Source organism: Cervus canadensis, chromosome X, assembly GCF_019320065.1.
Source record: "Cervus canadensis isolate Bull #8, Minnesota chromosome X, ASM1932006v1, whole genome shotgun sequence".
Lineage (NCBI taxonomy): Eukaryota > Metazoa > Chordata > Mammalia > Artiodactyla > Cervidae > Cervus > Cervus canadensis.
The window spans coordinates 102,470,452-102,497,980 of NC_057419.1; the positions used below are offsets into that span (position 1 = coordinate 102,470,452).

The 27,529-nt window shown below is 40.4% G+C and overlaps 1 protein-coding gene across 11 annotated transcripts in view; it reads right to left on the bottom strand.

The window, feature by feature from the left end:
• AFF2 (AF4/FMR2 family member 2) overlaps nucleotides 1-27,529 on the bottom strand; it is a 541,148-nt gene that overhangs the window by 200,913 nt on the left and 312,706 nt on the right. For all 11 annotated transcript variants that reach the window (XM_043458359.1, XM_043458361.1, XM_043458360.1 and 8 more), the window contains one exon: nucleotides 13,413-13,457. In XM_043458359.1, the coding sequence (XP_043314294.1) occupies nucleotides 13,413-13,457 (45 nt within the window). The remainder of the gene's footprint in view (nucleotides 1-13,412; nucleotides 13,458-27,529) is intronic.

The following is a 27,529-nucleotide window of genomic DNA, read 5'->3' on the forward strand; positions in this document are numbered from 1 at the left end:
TCCCACAAACAAAGGAGCCTGATGGGCTACAATCCATGTGGTCACAAAGAGTTGACACAGCTTAGCAACTAAACAACAGCAACATAATAATAAATAATAAAAAGTAAAATAAGGAAAAAAGAAAATGATGGAACCTGTATAGGCAAATAAAGACAAAAGGCTATCAGCAGAAAAAGGGTTATGAGATGTTTTATACAAACTTCATAGTAACCACAAAACATAAATATAGAGCAGAGACATGAAGCATAAAAAAAGAGGAAACTGAAAAAAAAAAAAAAAAACATTGTAGAAAACCACCAAGCCAAAATGGCAGATAGAAACATACGGAAAAGTAAAAAATGGATATTTAGAACCAGAAAACAAAAGATAAAATGGCAATACCAAGTCCTTATCTATTATTCATCACTCTAAATGAAAATAAATTGAATCAAAAGATTCAGGGTGGCTGAATGGATTAAAATACAAGATCCATATGCTGTATGTTGCTTCCAGGAAACTCACTTCAGTTGTAGAGACTGTGAAGGGATGGATGATGATACTCCAAGCAAATTTCAGTCAAAAGAAAGTGGGTATAGCCATACTCATACCAGAAAAAAACAGACTTTGAGCCAAAAAAGAAACAAGAGACAAAGATGGATGGTACATAATGATAAAGTGGATAATTCATCAAGAATACATAACAGTTATTAATATATATGCACATAGCATAGGTGTACCAAAATGTATAAAGCAATTATTAACAGTCTTAAAGGGAGATATTGACAACAACACAATAATAGTAGGGAATGTTAACATTCCACCGACATACATTAATGTATAAATCACCCAGATAGAAAGTTAACAAAGAAAATAGAGGCCATAAATGAAACATTATACCAGATGGATTTAAAAGGTTTCTACAGAATATTCCATCCAAATGTAGCAGAATATGCATTCTTCTCAAGTTCACATGGATCTTTCTCAAGGGGAGACCATATGTTGGGACACGAAACACATCTCAATATATTTAAGAAGTCTGAAATGATATCAAGCATCTCTTCTGATCACAGTGGTATGATACTAGAGATCAACTACAAGAAGAAAGATGGAAAAATCACAAATATGTTGACACTGAAAACACTCTACTGAACAACTACTGAGTCAATGAAGAAATCAAAGGAGAAATCAAAAAATACCTGAAGATAAATGAAACTGAAAATATGACATACCACAATGTATAGAATGCAGCAAAAGCAGTAAGAAGAGGGAAGTTTATAGCAATACAGGTCTACCTCAACGAACAAGGAAAATCTCAAATAAACAATCTAAACCAACCCCTAGAGGAATTAAACAATAACAAACGAGCCCACTGTCAGTAGGAAGGAATCAGTAAAGATTAGAGTGGAGATGCATGAAATAAAGACTGAAAAGACAAAAGATCAATGAAACTAACAGCTGGTTCTTCTAAAAAGATAAACTAAATTGACAAACCTTTAGCCAGACTCACTAAGAACAAAATAAAGAATGCTATGTTAAATAAAATCAGAAATGAAAGAAGAGAAAAAACACTGGATACCATAGAAATACAAAGAATTTAAGAGAATATTATGAACAGTCATATACCAGCAAATTGGACAACCTAGAAGTGATGGCTTTTCTGGTATCTCAGCTGGTAAAGAATCCACCTGCAATGCAGAAGACCCTGGTTCAATTCCTGGGTTAGGAAGATCCCCTGGAGAAAGGATAGGCTACCCACTCCAGTATTCTTGGGCTTCCCTAGTGGCTCAGATGGTAAAGAATCTGCCTGCAATGTGGGAGACCTGGGTTCATTCCCTGGGTTGGGAAGATCCCCTGGAGGAGGGCATGATAACCCACTCCAGTATTCTTCCCTGGAGAATCCCCATGGACAGAGGAGCCGGGTGGGCTATAGTCCATAGTTTCGCAGAGAGCGGGACACGACTGAGCGACTAAGACCAGCACAGAAGAGATGGATGAGTCTTTAGAATTAGACAACCTTAGAATTTGGCCAATTCTACCAAATATTCAAAAAAATTTAATACCTATCTTTCACGAACTCTTACAAAAAACTGAAGAGAAGGGAATGCTTCCTAACTCATTTTGTGAGGCCAACATTACCCTGACTCCAAAACCAGACAAACACAATACAAAAAAGAAAATTACAGGCCAGTATCTCTGAGAGCATAGATGCAAAAATCCTCAACAAAATATTAACAAACAGAATCCAACAATGCATTAAAAGGATTGTACACTATGATCAAGTGTTATTTATTCCAGGGGTGCAAGGATGTTTCAACATCCATAAATCAATCCATGTGATACCCAAATTTAGTAGTGAGCATGCTGTCGTGTATAAAGAAATACAAATAATATTATATAGTGCTATAAGCCAATGTTACCACAATAAAAATTAATTTTAAAAGTGGGCAAAAGGATTGAATGAAAAATATACAAAAATAAAAATAAGCACATGAAAGGATGCTCAACATCATTTGTCATTCGTGAAATGCAATGTAAAACCACAATGATCTGCCACTATATACCTATTTGTAAGGCTTACATAAAAAAATGACAACAAGATCAAGCAGTGGTTAACAAGGATGTGAACAACTGTGTCTCATATAAACAGCCACTCTGGAATTGGTACAGCCATTCTGGTAAACAATTCAGCACTTTTTATAAGGTTAAACATGCACTTGACCCAGCAGTCCCATTCTTAGGTATATAACAAGATAGGTGAAAACATATGTTCACACAAAAATCTGGACATGATTATTGATAGCAATATTATTAATAATCACAAAAAACTAGAAACAACCCAAAGATTCTCCAACATATGAAAGGATAAGCTGTGGTACATCCATGTAATGGATTCTCACTCACAAAGTAATGAACAATTGCTACGTGCAACAACCTGAGTGAATTTCAAAATTATATGCTGACTGAAAGACTCACTATGGAAAGATTACATACTGCATGATTCTGCTTATATGACACTCTGGCAAAGACAACACTGTAGGGACAGAGAACAATAGATCAAAGGTTGCTAAAGGAGGAGACTCTGCTTGCACAAGGGTGATGTGAAGGAATTCTCTGGGATATTGGAATTGTTTGTATTAATATTCTGGTAAAGGTGGTGATTACAGGAATCTGTGCAAAATTTTAAACTCAAAGAAGGGTAACTAAAAAATAAAAGGTAAATTTTTCTGAATTTAATATTTTTTTAACATGCTGGCCAGAAATCAATACCACATGCCAAATGTGATCTATGTAGAACAGAGCCAAGGGGCCTTGTCTCCTTCATATTTCTAGGTGTTCTAGATGAGAGGCCAGCCAGCTTCCCCTCATAGGCCAAATCTGGTCCCCTGCCTGTTTTTGTTGATAAAGTTTTATTGCCACACCATCACAAGCATTACTATCTATGGATGTTTTCATGCCAAAATAGAATTGAGCAGTCTAGACTGAGATCATATGACCTACAAAGCCAAATATATTTATAATCTGGCCCTTTACAGGAAAACTCCCCTTTACAGGAAAAGCCCTGCTCTAGATATGTCTTCCGTTAATACATTTTTAAAAGTTAAAACTAAAGTGAAGTCACTCAGTCGTGTCCGACTCTCTGCGACCCCATGGACTGTATCCTACCAGGCTCCTCTGTCCATGGGATTTTCCAGGCAATAGTACTGGAGTGGATTGCCATTTCCTTCTCCAGGGGATCTTCCCGACCCAGGGATCAAATCCAGGTCTCCCACATTGTGGACAGACGCTTTACCATCTGAGCCACCAGGGAAGTCTGTACATTTTTAGATAGCAATGTATGTTACTGCTAAACTTTTTCTGGTCTAAGAACATTGGTGGACTCAAGCAAATTACTATATAGTTATAATCTATGAAATTTCATTCTCTTAGAATTAGTCCATCTAGTAAGCTGTTTTCCTGAATTTGACCCGTAGCATTATCATCAATCTCACCTAGCTTCATTGCTATCCACTGGGTCAGGGTCTGAGCCCTGTAATAAGCACTTAAAATCTACTCTTTCAGCCCTCAATCCTCACGGTGAAAGGCAGAATACAAAACAGTTAACAACATGGATTCTGAAGCCAGAATGCTTGAGTTGAGATCTTACTAGTTAGCTGTTGAAAAGTCATTTAAGCCCAAACTACTTCCATTTCATTACCTGTATGAGGGGGTGATAACAGTATTTGTTCATTGGTATGATTTTTATATGAGTTACAAATCCTTAGAACAGTGCCAAGTGCCAAAAAACCTATTATTTAACTGCTTGATATTATTACTACTGTGTACATTCCATTCAGACCAACCTGAGTTCCAATCCTGTTTCATCTGCTTGGTAGCTATACGATTATGTGATCTGGAGCAATTTATTCAACTTCTTTGAGGCCTCAAGGCTGCCCATTAATCAGTGGTCTCTGAGTAATGAGCTAAACACTGCTGGAGAAAAATCACACAATCTACAAATTGGAACCTGTACAAATCTTATGTCTTCAGGATCACCTGAATCCTTGAGGTTGCCTCATAATGTATCTCCTACTCTCCCTTTCAATGACTATTTCAAACCTCTAATCTCCTCAAACTTCTGAACTTTCCCCTGACTGCCTCCTACCCCTGCCAGCTTATCAGGAGATAGGCTGGAAATGAAAAATGTAAAAATTCCCACACAGTTACTTCTAATATTGATATTTTATGTGTTTTTAATCTTTCTGAATTTGGAAATAATATTGCTGTATGGTGTGAGGAAAGGATTCAAGATTAAGGTAGAATAAAGATGTTTAGAATATCATTTTCCTACCTCAGAATGGTATGACTTTCCATTCATTTAATTATTCTTTGGTATCTCTCCTAATACTTAGTGTATTCCTATAACTCTGGCACATTTCTTGTAAATGAACACATAAGATATAAATGAAGTATTTTTGCCCATTATTTCTTAGAGTTAGTTGTGTGCTATGTCACTTCAGTCATGTCTGACTCTTTGCAGCCCCATGGACTGTAGTCCGCCAGGCTCCTCTGTCCATGGGATTCTCCAGGTAAGAATACTGGAGTGGGTTGTCATGCCCTTCTCCAGGGAGGGGATCTTCACGACCCAGGGATCAAACTCACGTCTCCTAAGTTTCCTACATTGGCAGGCAAGTTCTTTACCAACAGCGCCACTTGGTTGCTTTACATATAAAGATGATTTCTATATATTTATTTTGCATACTGAAACTGTGCAAAATTGTATTGTTCATAACAATAGTTTTGGTTAATTCTCTTGGGGTTTTCAGGAAAATAATATATATAATATACAAATAATCATTTTACACATTCTCTATTTTAATACCTCTTATTTCTTTAGTTTGTTTAATCACCTTGGCTAACCTCCAGAACAATATTAAATAATAAGGATGACAAAGAATATCTAGTCTTTTTCTTAACTATAATGGGAATGTCTCCAGACTTTCTCTGTGAAATGTGACACTAGATTTTGAGTTGAGTCGTATATATTTTATCATATTAATGATGTTTCCATCTATTTCAATCTATCATGTGTAAGTGTTGAGTTTTGTCAAGTATCTTTTAGCATTTACAAAGATGATCATGTATTTTTTTCTTTCTTATTCTACTCATAAGAGACATTATATTAATGGATTTCTTAATATTGAACCAGCTTTATATTCCTGGAATAAAATCCACTAGTTCATGGTACATATCCTTTAAAACACTATCTGATTCTCTTTGTTAATATTTCATTAAAGAAATTTGCATCAAGTTTCACAAGTGATATCAGTCTGTAATTTTCTTTTGTATATGCTGTTTTTGTCAGATTTTGGTATCAATATTATGTATTAGTTTAGCTTTTCTAAGAAAAATACTTTGCAAATGTTTCTTATTCTATGTTCTGGAACAGCTGAGCCACATTATACCTTAATGTTTTGGTTGAATTTCCCTATGAAATCTGGGAGTGACGATTTGATTTCAGTAATGGGCAGGACTAGTCTCCATTTCATTGATAGTGATAACTCTATTTAGATTTTCTCTCTTTTGAAGTCAATTTCAGTCGATTATGATTATATTTCACTAGAAAAATCATCCATCTCATCTATCTCACCTAGATGCTTACATTTATTTGTACATAGGTGAGTAAATTGTTATTCATGATTATTTACTTTTCTCTGTATCTGGGAGGTTATTTTTCTTTCTTTTCTTGTTTCGTGTTTTGTGCTTTTGATATTTTTTTTCTTGATAAGGATACCAAATTATTTATTGCTGTTACTCTTTTTTAGGGAAAAATACAAATCTTAAGTGTACTAATTCTAATGATTTTCTGTTTGTAATCCATTACTTCGCAGTTCTTTATTTATGCACTTTTTAAATAGCATCTTTAAGCTCTTGTATCACTGCTGTGGCTCTTGTCTTTTAGATAAAACTGCTTCATTTTCAAACAGTTCATGCTACTTTACTGGTCACAGCTTCAAAATTTGTCCTGTAGCAACATTTTTTCTGCTACATAGTTTTGCATAGCTCTTATAGTGATTCTTTTTTGATTATTAGTAATTTTTTTAGTGACAGGCATTCTTCCTGGATCAGTTATTTGCAGGATGTGTTTGTGGCAGTGGGGGGCATAGTTTAATACCAGACTAGCAGATATTCACTTCTGAATTCCAGGGTGTGTGACCAAGTGCTTGGGCCTTTACTTCTGCCTTATCATGAGACATCAGCTCTGCAGGCTGCTTTCCAGCAGCATCTAGCTCTTCCACCTTATCTCAGCAACAAAGTGTTTTCCACAAATGTGGGTTAATTGTGTAACTTCTCATTCAATTTTGCCTTTCCTACTTCTCAAAATCTGCATGTCTCAGAGTTGGTCCACAGAACTTCCCATCAAAAACCTTTAAGCCCACTCCCATTATTGCAATATCATTTTTGTCTTCTGTGGTGTGCCACTGAAAATCAGTGCCTCGTCACCCATGTCCCAGATCTATGACCATGGAATCATCTCTTGGATTCTTCCCTGTTTGATCTTTACAAAATTGTGACTTTGGCTTATGGATGTCTTCTAGTTAGAGCAATTATGGAATTTCCATTGCTTTTTCTCATTCTCCATAATACATTTTGGTGATCAAAAAGAGAGTGGGGCAAGTCATGCTTGATGCTTTCATTACAACTCTAAGATGCCTATCAAACTGATTTTGAGAGGCTACTTTATCCATGCATTTTTCAGAGACACTGGTTTTACCTTTACACAGATGCAAACAGAGTGGTTAAACTCCTTGTATTACAATAGTTTTCCCAACCCAATCCCACTAACACAGCTAGGACAAAAAGACTGGTTCTTAAACAACAGTTGGAAGCTATTACTTCTTTCAGATAAGCCTAGACTGCTTTTTGGCAAACTAATACATCATTTCATTACCATCCCAGTACATCCCAGATAGAGAAAGCAGGTGTAAATTCTACATGTGGCTTAAATTCTCACCTGCTTTCATTCAATTCAATAGAAAATAATAAATCACCATATTCAGAAAAAGAAACAGGTTGACAGAAAACAGGCTTATTTTTATAGCATACCCAAAATATATACAAACTCATATATTTACTCAGCTATTTTAAAGGGCCTACTCTTGCTCACTCCCTGGACAGCTAAATGCTGAGTTGCTAAGTTACTGGTATTTGACATCATCTCTTCCCTGACATGTCCTGGGTTTGACAGGTTCCCATGATTCACTGGGCCAGTCACGTCGTTACTCATGTTACTCATTTACCCAACAACGTCTGGATAATCATTTAAAATTCACATCATACACTAGCTGCAAACCCTCAGATTCCACATGAAAATATTTTTTCTGCTTGACAGGCTCTAAGAGCATTTGGAAGCCCACTGGATGGCTTACCTATATTGTTCACATAGTAGTTGTTATAATTAAATTTATCATCTTTCTTCTGGGTTGGTTTGTACATAAGAAAAGAAGAAATGATTACTGGGAGGCAAATAATGGGTAATATCTCTTATGGGCCAATTTGGTTCCATGAATAGCTCACCTCACACATGCATAGTATGTATTAAGTCCATTAGTGCTTTGAATTAGCTTCAGAAAAGGTAATACTCCACATAATTTACCCAGTCAAGGGCATTTTCACCTGCTGACAAATTTACATATTTCCCAGTATCATTAGGTAAGAGCTAGTCATCAGAATAGCAGAGGTGCAATCAGTAGTTAGTTCATTTATTTGACTTCATCAATGTTAACATTAATTATAGTCTAAATTATATTTAGCAATTGTTGTCTTTCTTAGATAGAAAACTATATTACTATTTCAAGAAACTATAATTTTGAAAGTCCACAGCAGAACAGGATAGATGCTTTTTGAATCATCCTGGAAGGATTAGTATTTAAGATGGCTATATAGAAAATCGTTTGCATGATTCCAATTTGAATATTATTTATACATTAATTTGACAGGATATAAAATCAATTGCCTAATTATTGGTTAAATTTATCAAAGAAATTCTACTGAAATGTGCTTGATTATGCTGCATAGTTATGATAATATAATCAAATTTCCTTTCAGACATAATTGTCTGACCAATTTTGCTTCCAGATCCAATTTTCCCCCTCATTCTTAAGATGGGCTTTTTCACTGTTTCCCCTTTAAAAGTAAAAAAATAGCAATGACTGTACATGGTCATCCTGTAATTATTTGGTAAGTCCTTTCCACACTAAAACTGTGTACTTAAACACAGACCTAATAAGCAGAACTGCGATAACTTAGAATGCTGTAAACACAGATCATGCTGCAATCAAAAAAAGGTGCCCATGTCGGTGTTTACAAACCTGATCCATATGGCAGGGAGAGATCTGTAAGATGCTACAGTTTATCAAATCAAGTTCCCTAAATCCTAGCTAGCAAATTCAGCATCCCTCATAAACAGTGAATTACCCATACAGATGTTTGCTTATGAAATTATCAACTATGGAAGGTACTCTGCTAGGAAACACAATCTGTTCAGCGTCAGATCAAAGAGAAGCACTGTATCTGCATTTTTGACTCTGGAAAGGATTTAATTGATAGTCTGTTGATATTTTTAAGTAAATTCTTGCTAAGAACAAATAAATCATACCACTGCAGAACAAATAATCATTGAGCATGCATCTCAGCTAGTAGCATTTAGTGCATACTGCTCTCCTTGGCTTAACTCTGCCAGAAATGATTACTTCAGGACCCATAAAACCCTGCAGAGCTAGAAAAGAAGCTGCTGCCGCCACCCAGATTATTACATATGAGCAGCTTAGAAATCCCTCATATGATAAATGAATTGTAGCTGCAGAACGCCATCACTAGGGCCAGAGTTGTTATTATTTTTCATTTCTGTTTGTACTCGAGGGTAGCTTGACTCTAAAGAGAAAATGGCATGCTGATGGAAACAGGTATGCAGGCCTGACTGCGCTGCGCAGACTGCTGCCTTTAAGTTTCTGATCTGTAAAATTTATAATAAGCAATAATATACTTGACAAGGAGCAAAGCCATCTGAATTTCCACAGCTTGTCTTATGGGAGAAGGGCAGGTGGCAGGAAAGGGCAGGTGGTGGGAAAGGTGTTGTGGGCTGGTGTATTCTGGTTTGTTGGAGAAACTATGTGGAATTATTTTGGCATAATTGAATGTATACGAATTAAGGAAGCAACAGAAGCTGAAATGAACTGGCAGTTGATGGCATTTTAATGTCAATCATAAAATAGACTGGCGCTTATGAAATAAGGATGGGTTCAGGTAAGCCAACAGGAACAGAAAGCAGAAGGAATGGACAGCATGAGGGTCACTGAAACCAGTTGTTTGCCCTGGGAACAAATTACTCAACTTCTCTGGGTATCTATAATAAGTAACTAATAACACAATCTTTCAGCTTTGTTGTGAAAAGTAGATGACATGATATACTGAAGAACTCTAAATGCATAAAGTGGCACAGTACTATTAATATTTTTAATTAGTAGCAGTAATTTGTTATTGCTACGATTGTATTATCTGAAATGAGATTTGAAAATATTCAGGATGGTAGGAAGAAAGAACTCATTTCTAAGACTGGCTTGAATTATGTTAGTTTGCTGAGATCCCCAGTTAGAGTTGCTGGAAGTAAGTCTGCCAAGCCACCCAGGCCATTTGTTTTGAATCCAGAGTTTCTCATTGTTGGTTTGTGACAGGGCAGTGGACAGTTAAGTGCAAAGTGAAGACCACATTCTCCTTCTGCCATATTCTAGCCTTACCCACAGAGGCAGGTCATGTATAACCTCTCTTTGGCCCCAATTTACTGAAATAATTAGGGACTACCGTGTTTCCTGTGATCAAAACCTTCCCTGGTGGCTCACATGGTAACGTGTCTGCCTACAATGCAGGAGACCCGGGTTCGATCCCTGGTGGGGAAGATCCTCTGGAGAAAGAAATGGCAACCCACTCCAGTACCCTTGCCTGGAAAATCCCATGGGAGGAGCTTGGTAGGCTACAGTCCATGGGGTCTCAAAGAGTCAGACACGACTGAGCGACTTGACTTTACTTCACTGTGTTTCCTGTGATCAAAAGAAGAGAATGAGGTTCAAGTACTCTGAAAGGCAGTCACGTGCTAGGACACAAAGTCACCATATTAGGGCGAGTGGGCCCTGGAAGACCAGACAATGTGGGCTCTGGGGTAGAATGAGAAGCAGCAGCAGTGTGGGAAGAGGAGGAGGAAAGTGGGTCTGAAGGGGAGAAATGGTGAGAGGAACTTTCAAAGGAAGCCCACTAGTTTGAATTTGAAGAAGAGTTTTGAAAAGGGAGGTGGGGCGCCAAAATCCAATACATTAGGCCAAAGTATTTCCATTGCCTGAGTACTGAGGGGCTGAGAGCAGGGAGATGCCAATTGTGTCACACTTGGTTAGTAAAAGTCTGACCAGTGTGAGATGAAGTGGCTTGGCCTGATGGGCTGTAGAGGGTAAAAAGGGGAACTCAAGGAGGTGGGGAAATTAGGTGAGTGGACGGACGTGCTCTCTCCACATCACACACACCAATAGTGTGCACACTTTACAGACACTTTCACAGTGGGGGAGGGCAGTGGGGAAGATGCAGAATGATGCCCTGTTTCCCAAACGAGGAAAGTGAAAAGCCCTACAGTTAGGAAGTGATATCATGTCAGGAGCAAGTGGAGGCAAGATCTTATCTGGGGCTAGAGTGCCTTCCTCCACAGAGCCCCCTTCACAGAGAGAGAGAGAGAGAGAGAGAGAGAGAGAGAGAGAGAGAAAGCGTGACCTCGCTCTGGACTCTGCTTAGGTAGAAAAGTGCTGAGGGGGTCAGAGAGAAGAGGAGAGACAGAGAAAAGTTATCTCCCCACCCTCGCTAGAAGGAGGCAGACTGGGAGCAAGGTGACCACCAGACTTATTGTGGAATTGTCCACAGGGCTCCAAGGCCTGCAAACAGGCACGTGAACTTGCCAGAACAAAAAATGCTCAGTAAGCACTCTGTTGTGCCAAGTAATGTGGTTTATAAAAATTTAAGAATAAGTCATAAAATCTGAGACATAAACTTCAGAAAGCTGATTTTCATTCCAAGCATGGGGAGTGAAATGTGTCATTCTTCAATAAAGGAAAGCCTACTCATTAATGGTATTGTCAATAAAACAAAACAAAACAAAAAAACCCCAGAATTCTACACAATCTATAGCCCTTCAAAAAAATAAAAAAGCCATTCCTCTAGATTCTCTTTCAAGAACAACAGAAAGTCTTTTGTTACTTTCTCAAAGCGTGTTATCTTTTATGAGCTTATTAAGGCAACTACTTCTTTTCTTTCCATGTTTAAGTGACATTCTATTGTTTCTCTAAGTGGCTCTTCCAGCAGACTGGAGTTGCCAGGCTCTGCCAGGTGTCCAGCTGTCTTCCCTAGCTCGGTCATGTATGGGCCACCTAGGCACCAGGGCTGGGCTACTCTGAAGTGGAGAATCTCAACTGTCACAAATGACGTGGTGATTGTGAAATGGGTCTGACATTCTTTGGGGAGTTCAGAAAAGACCACGGCCTTAATTTGGAAAAGCAAGACTCCTGTAGGGACTAGAGGTAGAGGTTTATTTCAGCATCACCTTTTTTTAAAAAGGCAGGTGGCCAGGACCCTCACAGTCTGGTGTATTGGGCACATCAGAGCCATCTACACCTGAGGCAGGGAGCAAGTGGCTGGGTTCCCAGGGTGCATCACACTGTGGATTTCACAGTAGCTGCCCACGTTCCCTGCCCCCCCGACCCAGATCCTAAGAACAAATGCCGTCAGACTCTTCTCTTTAACAGTCAACAACAACGATCGATCATGGGCTGAAAAAAGGCGCACGAATATTCACAGTAGGGGAAATCAGATGGCCAGTCAGCTAGATGACAAACAGGTTTCTGCTCTTTTTATTCCTTTGGGCGTATTTCCACAAGGTTTGCTTCCAGCACTAAGGCACTTAGCAGGGGGTGTGTCGGGGGAGCAGAGGGGACTTGGGTAAGTGACTAAAGGGGATGCAGCATTTTCACTGGCACAGAGGTTGTTTTTTTTTTTTCCGCAGTAGAAAGCCAGCACAGTTTTCTCTGGGCCACACTGACCATTTCTCATAATAAGGAGCATTTATATACAGCTAGACAGCTTATAGGGGAATTAGGAGAGGCATTATTGTCCTCTTTTACAGACAAGGAAGGGAGATTCAAAAAGATGAAGTTATCTGTTCAAATCACAGAAGGGACAACTGCTGGAGACAGAACTCACTCCACAACTCCTATTCTTCGTCACCTTAGAATGTCAGCAGCCAGAGATGGGGGGAAGATACATGCTTCTGCCTTGGCTTTGGTTTTTCCTTTTGGTTTAATCACGTATTTTGGGAGAGGTCATTGCCCCTTTTTGCAGCTCTGTGCTGCCTCCATGCCATTCTCATGAACCAAGTCACCCCCATGAGGAACATTTCCTACGACTTGCCATCATTCTCAACTCTCTCCTCATCTCCTCCCCTCCACCCTGCCAAATCTCATCCACTCATTACAGGCCACGATCTCCATGACCCAGTCCTATCAATGATGTAACGTGGGGCAGCAATGAGGCTGACCTGAGATCTCAGAGAACAGAAAGGCAAAGGTTGCGGGTAGGATGCTTGGATAAGGAACACTTCCCAAAGGAGGTGGGGAGTCTCTGTTCAAGACCTCAAAAGAAAGAGCCAGAATGATGTGAGAAGGGGGCAGATCAGGAGACTAGCTTGACTAGAGAGGGAGAAGAGGTGAGAAATGAGACAGGAGGTGTAAACAGAAGAGTCTTGAAGTGCAATGCAAGGATTTCCCCATCATGACACTCCTGGAAACAGAAGAGGAATTACTTTGAGCAGCTTAAGCAGATATATTATTTCATTATTCAAAGGCAGAGAAATAGAGGTTTAAACTCACCCGCAAGATTTCTTCAACACAGCTTGGGTCACTGGGAAGGCTTACCTAAAACAAAATAAACAAACAAATAAAAAAAAAGAAAATGAAGCATAATCTAGTTATTCTCAGCAAAGCAGACGGTATAATATTTTACCCTGTGGGAAAAATTGTAAAGAAAGTAAATAAAGCAGTAGATGTGGATCTTCCTCCCTATTAAATACAATGCAGTAAATATCAGCAAATGGCCAATTTTGTTTTCCTTTAATGAAGCAGTAAGACCACAGTGTAAGATGCGGAGACAGTCTTGTTCTATCACCAAGTTGCTCTGAGATGTGGAGCCATCCTCCCCCATCACCTGGGCTTCTTTTTGTTCATCCTTCCAAAGAAAGAGCTCACCTTTCTGGTCTTTGAGGCCTCTTCCACTCTCTGACATAGTAGTTCACCATATTATTCATAACCACAGATTTGTAAAAGAGGGCACCTATATGAAATAGTTTTGTGACTAAATTAAGTCCCCTTTTAACTCAGGAGTTCAATCAGATGCCTACAATTCTTGTTCAAAACACTAAGGCCAAAACTCTTGTGTAAATTGCACGCTTGCCCTGGCACTCAGAATTTCACAAATATCCACACTGAATGCCATGGGTTTTTTTTCTCTGTGTGACTCACACCTTCCTAATCAATCAAAATTCAAGCAACTAGCAGAACTGTACTGAGGACTTACTCCGCATCTGGCACATGCATTTTCCTCCAGGAGCTCCATAGTCAGTGAAAGCAAGAAGCCAAATGCCAAAGAGTGACATCAAATCAATAGCTGGGCGTGATGAGGGACCTGAGAGTGGGACCACTACCTGGAGGAAAGCCTACGGGGCATGCTGTCACCTGTGCAGGTATGGGCATTCCCCCAAACCTTCCGAACTCTCTTCTTCACACCTTTTACCCACTCCAGGTTTTGATCACCTCCACTTCCCTCCAGTTCCAGTAGAGAGAACATTTGGTCTCTTTCATTCACTGCCTTGGAAGGTGAAAGGCCAGTCCTGTAAAGCGAGCACTGCCACAGGGGCTACAGGTTCCAGGTCTCTCACAAGGGCAATTAAGTCCCAATCCCCTAGTTACTCTGATAGATTCAAGTCTAAATACAACTATATTTGGGGAAATGGGGGAAAGAATATGGCATCAGTCGCCCTCAATCTTAAAAATATACAATCATCAGTAAATATTAAATAAGCATAACAGTCACTTCTGTACATACTGATACATTAATTTCAACCAGTGTGTATTCTTCTTCTTTATATAAAAGTTGCTGCTCCAAGCACCAGAAAATCCCTAGTGAGGATTAGAGAGTCACCAGCAATGAGGGGGCCATCCAGCCTGGGTCAATTGGTATGGTTCCAGTGTACATGTGTTATTCTGGTGTCCCCTTTCATCCTCAAAAATGTCCCTATTCGGATGATAAATTATGTAGTCATCCTACCAAGAACACAAATACTTGAGCACTGAGTAGAAAGAATAGTAGAAGGAAAGGCTGACAAACTGGCCAGGAAGACATTGTAAAGAACTTTAAATACAGGTTTTTGATAAGCAATCACAGGTGGTTTGATCTAGCAGAGTTGATTCATTCATTCATTCAGCAAATATTTTTTTAAGGGCCAGGGACTGTGCCACCAGGCTCCTGTTCGACAAAGATACAATGGGAAAAAGCAAAAGGAGACACAGTTTTTCCCCTCGTGGAGTTTGCAGACTCAGGAGGAAGAGAGGTGTGAAGAATCACAGTTAACAGACCACTATAACCAGTCCTGCAAAATGAAACGTTCTGTGTCCAAATAAGTGTAGACCAACTTCCCTCTTGGCAATCCATGATGCAGATTAAAGGCTCTGAGACATCTATCATATCAGTTTAAAGCAGCATATTCCCAACTTTCTTGACATTGAATTGTTGGGGTTTTAGTTCTCATTTTTTTTTCAATTAACAATGATCACCATTCCATAGAATGGGTGTTTGCAGAATATATGCTAGAAGAGACTGGTCTAACATATTACAGGATTATAGAAATCAACTAATGATTCATAACAGCAAATAAGCTCTCATTTCATCTCTCAAGGCTCCAGCAACTGTATTTTCTAAGACAGTTGTTGAACTAACGTATATCTTCCTGAAACACAATGGTCAAAATGATCATAGCCAAGACTTAAATTTTCAGTATAGCTGTTGTACTGAATCAGCTGGGCTGCCCAGGCTAAACATATATGGCTCAGTCTCACAAAAAAAAAGTCTTAGTTTTTTCTTTTTCCATGCAAACACACAAATGTTAACTTTGGAATAAAAATGGGAAAAAATATCAGGAACATGCAGACACAGCAAGAACATTTGCCTGTGTGTCTAAAGAGTTGGGTGGGAGGCCTGGCCCTATCCCTCGGGAACAGGACTTTATCACCTAACCCTCTGAGTTCCAGTTTGCCCAACTATAAAAATAAAATTGAGTAAAATAAAAGAATGATAATAATCATACCAGCTGTTTTCAAATCTCACAGGGTTTCTGTGAGCAGCAAATGAAATATAAGGTATGCGAACTTGCTTTGTAACCGGAAAAGACCCATGTAGTATGTAGGGTTATGAGCCCCTGCCCTGCTGGTCTCCTAACTGCGTCTTCCGAAGCCCAGTCTTCTTGTCTGCTCAAGGTAAGATCTGACTCACTCTTGCCAACTGCAAATATCATCTCTACACCTGGTATTATAAATATCCATTTCCTTATAGGGAAATGCTGTCAAAATACAAAGAGTTGTGGACTCTGGGGAAGAACTCTGCAGACACAGGCAGGCAAAGAAATATGCATCCATACCGAGTGTTCAGATTTTTTTTCTTTTTTAGAAAATACTGGAATCCAGCATTGACATGGAGTCACCAGTCCCACAAATTCATCAGCCCTGCCCTGAGGATCTTTTCACCGCCAAGACCACTCATTTGAGCTGTAAGTGTTTCCCCACCCCCGCCCCCGCAAATGCTTTTGAATTAACCAGCGAGCATTTCCTCTGTGCCTAGAAGAGTGCTGGGCGAGGGGGGTCAGCGACACAAAGAACTATCAGACTTGGCCACTTTCTCTCAGAGGTAAACGTCTAGATGGGACAGGAAAACAAACAATTAGAGACCCACTGGGATGTACATTGTAAGGTGGTGGTGACAAGGGTAATAGGATCACATTCATTCACCCGTCCGCCTATTCATCAGTTCTCCCATTTATTTCTTTAGACAACAAATCCTGATTGAGCTCACACTGTGCTCAGGATGGTTCCAGGGGAGGATTTAAAGACACCAAAGGCAACGTAATTTCTTCCTTTGCGGCTCCACGTAACTTGGGGGAGACAAACAGTTACGGGGGAAACAGACAATACGGAACAGGAGGTCTGACTTGGGTGTCAGGAAGAGAGTACCTACCGGGTTCACGGACAGAGCCACGTCCGACAGGAGCTCCCAGCCGCCGAGGTCCCCGCTGTAGTCCTCGCCCCACAAGGGGGTGAGAGGCCAAGGATCAGACATGGCCGAGCAATGCCGGGGCCACTCTGCGCTCTGGACGGAAGCTGGGCTCAGGCTGAGGGCTCGGCCCCAGCTGCCCGTTGCTCTCTCTGTCTGTCTGTCTGTCTCTCACACCCCTCCTCCTCTCGCAGGAACTGTGGAGGAGTCACTCGGACAGGTGTGACAGGAGACAGGAGGAGAACTAGTGGGGACACTGGGATTAGAACTGCCGCCTGATGAGTTGCCAAGCAGCCGCTTAATTCCAGAGCCACCTTCCCTCCCTTTCAATGCACTCTTGAGTATTCAGATAGTCCACAAAGCGCAAGTTAGCCACTCAGAGCCTGCGTCCCTGTGCATCCCCCTCTCCGCCCCCTCCTCCAGGAGCAGAAAGCAAGCGGCATGCCGCCGGGAGGCTGTGTTCTCACTCCTGGCCCCAGACGACCCTCTCTCTCAGGCTGGGCACGGATGTTGTCCTCTGAGGGCCAGGAGTGGCGGGTGTCCGCGTCGGGCAGGTGTGAGTTGACCGAGAGCCCTCCCAAGTGCCTACCCTCTCGGCGTGTGACAGTGCAGGCGGCCACCGCATGTAGCCACAGGCAGACCACGCGCAGATCATCTGCCTGGTGATCAAGACATATCCTAGGAAATAATCAAGGTACCTTTAAATCATCAAATATTCAATTAACTGAAGCAACAATAAATGAATTGCATAGGATATTTTAATCATTCTGGAATTAATCAGTTTGGAGCATACTTCTTGGCGATTAGGGTAATACAAGATATCAAAAATACCCTGATTGTGGCATTGAGAGACACTAATAGAAAACACGAAGATTCATGTGAAACATTAAAAGAGTCATGATCATCACATAGTTAACTGGGGGGAGTGTGATGCGTGTCTCTGAGCACATTATTATTAAGGGATTGCGAGGGAAGAGAGGTCAGTTTTTCTAAAATCATCCTTTTGCCATCAAAATGCCCTATTCTACCCACATTTCACCTTGACAAAGACTTCTCCCAGTGAAAGTCACAAATCTCACGTTTAATTGCCAGTGAATGCCTGGATTCTCCCAACAAGTGCAAGTGACACTGAGTGACACATCACTAACACCAAAATCCATGCTACTGGCTCAGTTAAACAATATTCACAACTGACACTGCTGGCAGCTTCCAAACTAATTCCATTTGTATTTTCAATAACAAATTGGCACATTCATCCCCATGATTGACAGACGTCCCCTGACAGGGTATTACTAACAAAATGCAAACAGGTTATGATATTCTACTAGGAAATGAGTTTCCCATCTTTTTTAAATGTTTAACCCTCATGATCGGTCATTTGTGCAAACAAGGAGCAGCAGCCTCTGAAGTTCCTATTTGCACATGATTTGAAATTTCCTTATCTCTCTTCCCCATCCAGGGAGTCCCTGATAAGTTCAGGTTAAGACCTTTCTGTCCCTGGTTTCCTGTCGCATCTTAACCTGGCCCTGTTCTAGTTTGTATGCATGAGTCTCTGGTTAAATGGGAACAGTTCATATTCCATAAACTGCAGACAGAAATCCTCAAGTGATAGAACTTTAATCAAAACAAAAAAGATTTCACAATAGTGACTTGGTCCAGCCAATCAGCTCATCTTCCCAGTTCATTTTAATATAGCAAAAGTCCTGGGTGTCCAAGGAGTTGGTGTTTAAAATACTGCTTCCAGCTAATTTTAAAGGGCATCCCATGGTCAAAATACCCCATGTAAAGCAAGCTAATATTCACTATTCCCTCTAAGAAGAGAAGCAAGAAAAAGTAGAGCATGAAGATTAAAGGAATTTATGACTTAACATTTTAAGCCAAGTACAGAAAGTGACCCTGTGTCTAGAACCTTACATGGAACTAAAACTGAAAAGGAGGACTCAGTGATCACATTTTATTTATTTGAGCAAATCAATAGGATCATTTACCATATTTTCTAGGGGTGTAAAGAGCATGGGCTTTGAAGCTGGACAGACTTGAATTTTAATCCCAGCTCTGATACTTGCTCTGTGAACTTGGGCAAGACACTTGAACTCCTTTGAGCCTCTGTTTCTCTGTCTATATAAGGGGAATAAAATTACACTTCAAGGACCGTCATAAGGTTGAGATGAAGTGAGGCATATAAAAGTACCTTAGCCTGGCAGTAGGTGCATCTGAAGCTCCATCAGCACCTTTTATTCTAAGTTCCCTCTAAGGCTCTTGGAAAGTCAGCACCCGGAGCCTTGGGACCACTGAGTACCTAGTTTAGTCCCCTTGGAAACTGGCCCTCATGACATCTTATGAATGCCACTAATTGTGAAATCCTACTTGGGGGCCCAGTGTATAACGAGCCTCAGGCTGCTGCTCCATCTGGTGGCTCTTACTGAAGGTGACAAAGGAGGGTGGAGATGGGACTTGAGGGGGTAAGACAACAGAAAGCCAAGAGGGAGTGGGGGCGGGGTGGGGAAGGGGAAGGGTGGGCTTCATTAGGTATGGGCAACAGCAGAATGCATATGCAGAAAGGCCCATCATCAGCCCGGCGACCTAACGGCAGATGGAATTTAAAGTGAAGAGTGCTTAATTCAGTGGGCTCTGAATAGCCATTAGCTCACTGTTCATTTATTTGGTCTAATAACTAGTTTCTATAGAAGAGTGAGGTAGAAACGGGGAGGGGAGTGACAGTCTTAAAGAAAAATAAGGTACACATCTAGAAAGATTACACTAGGAAACCAAGAGCCCGTCTGGAAGATGCTGGCTGCCTGAGCCCCAGTTCCCCCAGGATGCCCTGCCTCTAGTCACCTGAGCTGGGCAGGGAGGTCGCTCTGTTGGCTGTCGCTGCTCCTACACACATGCCTGGGCTGTGCCGGGTGGGCTCCCCAGGGACAGGGCCCCTCCTCCCCCATTCTCCAGGCCTCCTCCAGACGCCTTAATCTCGCTGCTCTCACTCAAGCTGCATGCTCCTCCTCCTCTCATTGCTGGCTTCCCACATTCTGACCCCATTTGCCTGCCCCTTCTTGCCTGTGCTCTTCTTAGCCTTCTGTTTGCTCTCCATGTCTGCCCTACAACCCAGAGACCTTCCAGCCACGGTCCCTGCCTTCTGAAATTCCTAGGCATGCCCAGGACTCCTCAGGGCTCACAAGATGCCCACTTCTGGCCAGTCCAGGTCCTGGCGCTGAAACCAAGGACCATTTATGGTTAAAGTCTTGAAATCCCTACTTAGGGCACTCCTATTAACATTACTGGCTATCTTGTGTGCAGGTCCATGATCTCTTCTAGTAAAAGAAGATACTGTAAAAAATACAGATGTGCAGAGTGGAGTCATGTAAGGCAATTTCTGAACCCCTGTCCTTGGCCATTGTAAACAAAGCTAATAACACATGATCTAAATATATCAAAAAGATGCATCAGGAAGCAAATTCACTTTTGAATTTTGTCAACTAAAGAGTGAATGTTGGGGTTTTCAGAGTTTTCTTATGCTCCTGACAGCTCCAGGAACAGAGTAAGCTCTCATACTTCGGAGCAATTGCTAATAACTATGATCTTAAAAAGTCATGAAAAGGAAAACATCCTGATGGTCAGGAAATACTTCCCTGTCCAAGTTCTACAACTAATTAGATGTTTGATTTGGGACAGTTCATTTCCTCACTCTCCAGGTGACACAACCATGGCATGGGATCCGTTACAAGATTCAGTGCCTTGTACTTCACAAAACTAATAGGAGGTCTACATATGATTACCCCTTCTTGTTCTGAAAGGGCATTACAGAAGCAACAGCCAAAAGGTAGGAAGGATATAAGTTCCAAAAGTTACATATCTGTCATACATGATATGACAACAAACTTATGCCACCATCAAACAAACTCACACATACCATTGGTCTTACATTTCCTATTTTGCCACAGAATAACAGCACCTTCACCTTGGACCAGTTGCCAAGCAAGATGATCCTCTCAGGTATATTTTGGGTTCTATGATTTTATTCACCTTCTATTTTGTCCTGTTCTATTACATGTATTTTACTCTATGTAGTATCCACTTCCCAATTCCAGTGATTTTTCTCACTGAAGCTAATTGTCAAAACCTGGGTGCATTTCCTCTTCTCTTGCTGAAAGTTTTCAAATTCATGGAGGATGAAAACTAATTTTTGTACTAATACAAACATGAGAAAGCAGGCAAGTCTTATGTAACATGACAGGCAGCATACCTGTACCATAGGCCTCATCTGTGAAACTCGTTTCACACCTCAGTCATCCTAAGATGAAACTGAACCAGAAGACCATTTATTGTCCCTTGTGTGAGGAATCCACATTCCATATGGCACAACATCTGATCCATCTTGCATGATGCATTTCAAAGCCACCCATGAATTCTTAGGAGTAGCCAGGGAGGAAGCAAGCCAAGCAGGCAAGTGTGGTGTCCCAGGAACCTGGAGAAGAAAGTGCTTCAAAGAAAAAGAAGCCCTTCGGTGAGATAAGGATGTAGAATGGACTGTTGGGTTTGGTATGATCTAGACCATTGGCCACACTGGGCAGAGCTGTTTCAGTCGCATGCTGCAGACATGAAGCTGACTGGAGCATGCTGAGAAGGGAGTGGGAGGGGTGGATGCAGAGAGGGGAGAAACAATTCCTGCTGTGACAGGGAGCAGAGAGATGGGGTGATAGGATGTGGTGATGCAGTGTTAAGGTTCTTCTTTGTTTTGTAAGAGGGATGATATTAAGGCCTATTTATATACCAATGGGTGTAACTCAGTGGAGAGGCAAAAAGTATCGCAAAAGAAAAAAAATGCATGATTGTCAAAGCAAGTCCTTGAGCAGGAGCCAGCAGACTAGGACACAACTGGAGAGGCTGGCCTGAAAGAAGAGCGTGGACACTTCTTCCATTGTAACAGGAGGGAAGGCAGAAAGCCTTAGGTACAGAAGCAGTTGGCTTGGAGAAATTAAAGCTGAGAAGATGAGGGGGTACTTGTCTGATTGTATCTATTTTGCTTCATGAAGTATGTGGCAAGGTCATCAGTGGAGAACGGGGTGGTTATTGGAAACATGAGGAGAAAGGTAAGGTGGAAAATGGTTCTGTTGGAAAATAGAAACAGGGTATGCTGGGAAAGTATAATAGAACTCTCTGGCAATGTTTAGGGCAAGAAAGAGCGAGCTATCAGTTAAACACTGAAGGAGATGCTGTATGCCCTCGGTTTGGCGATAAAGGAATGAGGAAGTGGGGGAAAAGAGAGAATTGGAGGCCAAGTAGCCCCTGGAGATTTAGAAGGAGGTGACACTCTGCTCCCCACTATTAGCCACTGCGCTTTGCAACACTGATTAGCTAATTAACCACAGTTCACAGTCCTCCAACTGCTCTCATCTATAAGGGTTTCATTCTGAATGGAACAAGCAGAGCACCCAGGAGCAGGAGAAATGATTTTCCGGGATCCCACAGTGTTCAATCTCCACATTACCCAGAAGCCTGGATGAAGGGAAGCCCTGGGCCAAAGATGGCCCCAGGACTGAGGAACACCTCTCTAGGGATTAGATGAATTCAACTCTGTCTCCAAGGAAGTAGAGAATTTGATTAAACTATATCCTCCTGACAGAGATCATTCTCAGATAACACAGGAAGGAGTTTCCGAATTGTTTAAAGAGCTGTTTTTAAGTACTCACATATTTTGTCTTTAAGCAAACGTTTTACCCATTTACTATGTTAGCATGAAACATTTTAAAATACGATTATCTTCTCTAATACATCTTGGATTGACAAGTTCTTCTAAGGAGTTATGGTTTCTAACAAATACAAGACTTCCTTACCAGGGGGGTGGGGGATGGGGGGCAGAGGGGGGCAACGAAGTAGGAGCTCAGGTTTTTCTGGTAGCTTCTGAAGACATTGCTGCAGGAATATGATGGGGTTTTAAATTACGTGCTATAACTCCATTTAGAAAAGAACCTTTTAAATATGTACCCTTGGCTCTTATTTTCTGAGAATCTTTCAGAAATGAAAGGTCTTCCCTTGACATTCACAATCCCTCACCTTAAAGAAATGCCTCTGTCTTCTAAATACACGGCTAATGACTTAAATGTCCCCTTTAAAACAAGAAATCCAGATTTCAGTTTGATTTTGCTCTAGCTACATTTTCCTTAAAGCAACATCAGTGGAATAGACTTTATAAATTGTACCAATACATGTCCTCAATAAAAAGGTGACAACAGAATACACTTGATAGAAAGTGGCTCCACTTTCAGACTAACCTCTAAAGAACTTGGCGCCTTCTTGACTCTCTAAATCCTGCACTTAGGATTGTCTTAATTGCCAGTGGATGACACCGTGATGCCACAGAAACAGACCTACAATTGCTCTTCTCTGACAGTGATGATCTGAGAGAACAAGCCCTGTGCACACGAAGTGAATCCTCACCAGCTCCCCTATTATTTATAACTCTAATTAAAACACTTTTATCTATTAATGCCAAGTGACACTACTAAATATATTCAGGGAAGTTCACATTTTTTCTAGACTTCTGAAATCTCTCAGATCTGTGGTTTAACTGCTCACTAAAATGAAACGATAGCTAAGAATAACTCCCTTCCATTAGATTTATAAATCTCATTAATTAATTCTACATCTCCAATGGTGTAGAGACCAAACTCAACTGCAAGATCTAATTAAAGAGAAGTAAAAAAAATGTTAAGAAACAACACTGAGATTGAAACACAGAAGTAACTGTTTAGCCTCAAATTAATGAGGCGCTATGCTAAGCAAGCATGTCCATTAATCCCTAATGAGGATTTTAAACACATTAAAACTTCCTAATACAAAATGTTTGCCTTCCTTTTATCCAATAACAAATAAGCCAATAATTTTCTGGCTCTAAATGACACTATTAACTGTCATGGCATGTTTTATTTGACAAACCCTCCATTCAAATACTGTAAAACCAATTAATTTGCCTGCTGTGAAATGTGTTTCTTGATAGCTTTTATGTGATTTTTTTTCTTCTCAAAGAAATGTAAATAGGAGGTCAATGTAGGTGCCTGGTTTTGCTTTAAAAAAAATATGCCACCATAGCTATAGGTTGTCTCTCCAGTTTGCAATTCAAATGAGTTAAAAGACAACCTCCATTTTCAGGTCACAATCCCAGATTGGTCTCCTGATAAGGAAACCTTGTCAGAGTAATCTGATTACCAGGAGAGTGTCATATTTGAGAATGGACAGTTGGCAAAATCACTACTTTGTTCAATAATAAATAATGATTCATGACCCTGGCCCTTACCAACCTGGCATGGTTACCTGTCTCCAGCTTTATCCAGCCTCCCCTCAAATACACCTGCATGTGTGTCCAGGAAATAGCTCTCTAAAACTGGAGTTTATTCCTGATGCTTTTATTTGAAAACACCACGATTTGTTATACTTCTTTGCTGACAGAAAAATCAATAGAGCAAATACAAGAAGTTCCCATTTCTTAAACTTCCCCTGGGCCTTAGTTAGTATCTCCAGTTAGCTTGAGAGATGACCTCAGGGTCCCTTCTGCCCAACATTTATGGGACACTCTGAAACTCTTGGCTCATGGAAGGGCATGGCAGTTTTCCAGAAGATCACTGCAAACACAGACCCTTGATATCATGTCACTGTCCACTGAAGATCGGAGACGGAATGATACATGGTGTCCCAAGTTTTATGGAGCCAAACAGTTTACACCAATTAACATGAGAAGCATATGCAGGGCCCCCATGATCCTAGCTGGTCTTGCTTCCACATGAAAATCAGGGATTGATGATTTCTTAGCTGTGAAAGTAGGCAGGATAAACAGACATCTGGCAGGTGTCTATGATTCCAGGTACAATGAAAACACTTTACTGATACAAATAAAATACATCCAGTGAAATAACCACACTTAGTCCTGACCAGTATCAATGTGTTGCAGTATGTCCAAACGCGGTGCTTGGAAAATCTGTTCACATTAAGAAAATTGTCCTAAATGAAAACTATACATCGCATCCACACTATGCACAGTACAATGCACTAAGTGTTATGGGAAATTTGGTAGATAATAAAGAATAAATGTCCCAAAGGGAACATCTACTCAAAAATAGACAGGACATACATACCAAAAGTGAGTCATGATAGTATAAGCTAGCACATATTTTCTGATCCCTAAATCAGGCACATGCACAGAAGGGGAATTTTAATTTGGGGATGACATGACTTAGATGGCCAAATATGGGAAAGTCCAGACTATCTAATAAGAGGAGGATGAAAATGATTATATCAAATCAGGACTCTCCTAGAAATCCCAGACCAAGCAGTGATACTACTTTTAAAAGACAGATGAATGGTTTTGACAATAACTGTAACAGGAAGTTGCAGGAGAAGAAACTGCCCATGGCTCTGGGGTAGTCAGGCAAGGAAGTGGGACCTGACCTTAACTTTGAATAAGAGAAGAGATGTATATAGTGACTATGGCACTGTATAACTTTGGGCTAGCCACAGCTTCTTAGCTATAAAATCAAGGGGTTGGCCTAGAACCTAGGCTCTAAAGCAACTCCAATCTGTTAAAATGAGTTTCAATCTGTGGTCCAAAGCAAATTAATTTCAAAACTTCTACTTATGTTCACCAGTTGATCTCTAGTTAAAAGAAATCTCCAATCAAAAGCTATAATTTTTACAGGTACAGAGCCTGCGTCATGATCTACAGAAGTACAAATGTCAAGTCATTTTGGCAAATATCTTCAACATGGAAGCAGATAACACACTTTAGGACTTCAGTGGAAACGTTAAAATGTCGACAGTACCATATTTCATATCAGGGAGACTGCAATGACAATTAGATGTCATTTTCAAAAATAACACGTTGGCCCCAAAGACAGAGTGCCTCAATTATATGAGGGCTTCTTGTTGAGTTAGAAGTTCTTGCTGAATGGTAGTGAAAAGATAATCTATACTTGGCTAAGTTCATATACTTGAAGCCAAAGCATGTAGTAATGGCTCTGGTTGAAAAGCTTTTGAAAAGTCCCATAATAGTTCCTACATCTTCCATTTTTAATCAAGATTTGGGAATGTGCTGGGACCACCAGACATCAAGTGTGCTTGCAACCTTTTCAACTGTCAGACCAGACAGATTTTTATCTTCTGTGAATCAACCCAAAGCCTCAAAGGGGCAGTGCCAGAGTATGAATCCATTTCACTAGACAGTCACTGAAATTATAATTCAAAGTTCAACTTACTTTCGCATTTTCTACCGCAATACTTTTGGCAGCCCAGGGCAGAAAGTCGAAACCTGGTTTCCAATGGAGACCACTTCCAGTGGTTTCTAAATGTTGGCAGCAAGAATTCCTTCTTGTCAAATAGATCAGCAGTCACTGGCTTTCATTAATTTACTTTCAATGACTGCAGCTCACTCTCAGGAAGCCTTTCTTTACCTAAGGATGTTGACCTGCTGTTGGACCCCATCAGAAACAGACACGAAGAGACACTGACATATTAGGAGGTTGAGAAATTCCCTCCAGTGGCCTTTGTGGACTCCTCAACTTCCATTTATTCTCACGGAGGCCATGAGCACAAAAAACAAGATTTGTGGTGAAGACATATAGCTGGAATCTATAAAAGCTCCCAACACAAGATAAATAAATCCACTGATATATATTACACCATAAAGTGTTATTTGAAGATCTTTAGAATCACTTTGAAGGCCTTTCTTCATTCAAATGAATTATCATAAAGAAGAGGGACTTTTTAAATTTAAAATGATATACCAATTTAAATGATACAATTATGAATACTTCTTGTGTATTTAGTTGGGTACCTGAAGGGCTCTGGGCTGAGGGCTGGCTATAAATAAAAATGGATTATGATCACACTAATCTTGAAATTGTCTAGCTGAGCACTTAGGTATACTTCTAAAACACATTTCATTAATTTCTAAATGTTTTGTCTTTGTTTTACAAACTGTGCTCAAAAGGAAAGCATGACACCTTATCAGGGCGCTACAAGGCTTTTAGGCAGCATCTAACATCTATTTTGTCAAGATAAGCTTCACAATTAGCATTTGCAACATTCTCAGTTTCTCTTCTCTCTAAATGATAATCTAACCCCAAGTGAGATCTTCTAAATCCTTAATGTGAGTATATTAACCCCTTAATTCAAAACTCTAAGAACAGCACCCTTGTGGCATATGAAAACAAAAGGGATGAGGCCATTTATGTGAGGGTGATATTAAAAATATGTTTTACTATTATTGCTACTAAGACCAAGGCTCATACACATAAAAATTCCTCGGAAATTTGATCCTTGCTGGATTACAAAGTCCTTTCACATCATCTCTGCTGCCCATCTCCACCCTGTATCATTTGTTCCTCATGACAATCCTATGAAAGTAGGCAAAGACAATACAATGAGGGGGTCTTCCTTGGTGGTCCAGTGGCTAAGACTCCAAGTTCCCAATGCAGGAGGCCTGGGTTCCATCCCTAGTCAGGGAACTAGATCCCACATGGAGCAACCAAAGATCCTGTATGCCGGAAGTAAAGATCCCATGTGCTACAACTGAGACTGGTGCAGCCAAATAAACATATAAGCAGGTAATTAAAAAAAAAAAAGATACAACGAGCTTCATTTCAAAGATGAAAAAACATCCCATGACTTCAAAAGGTTA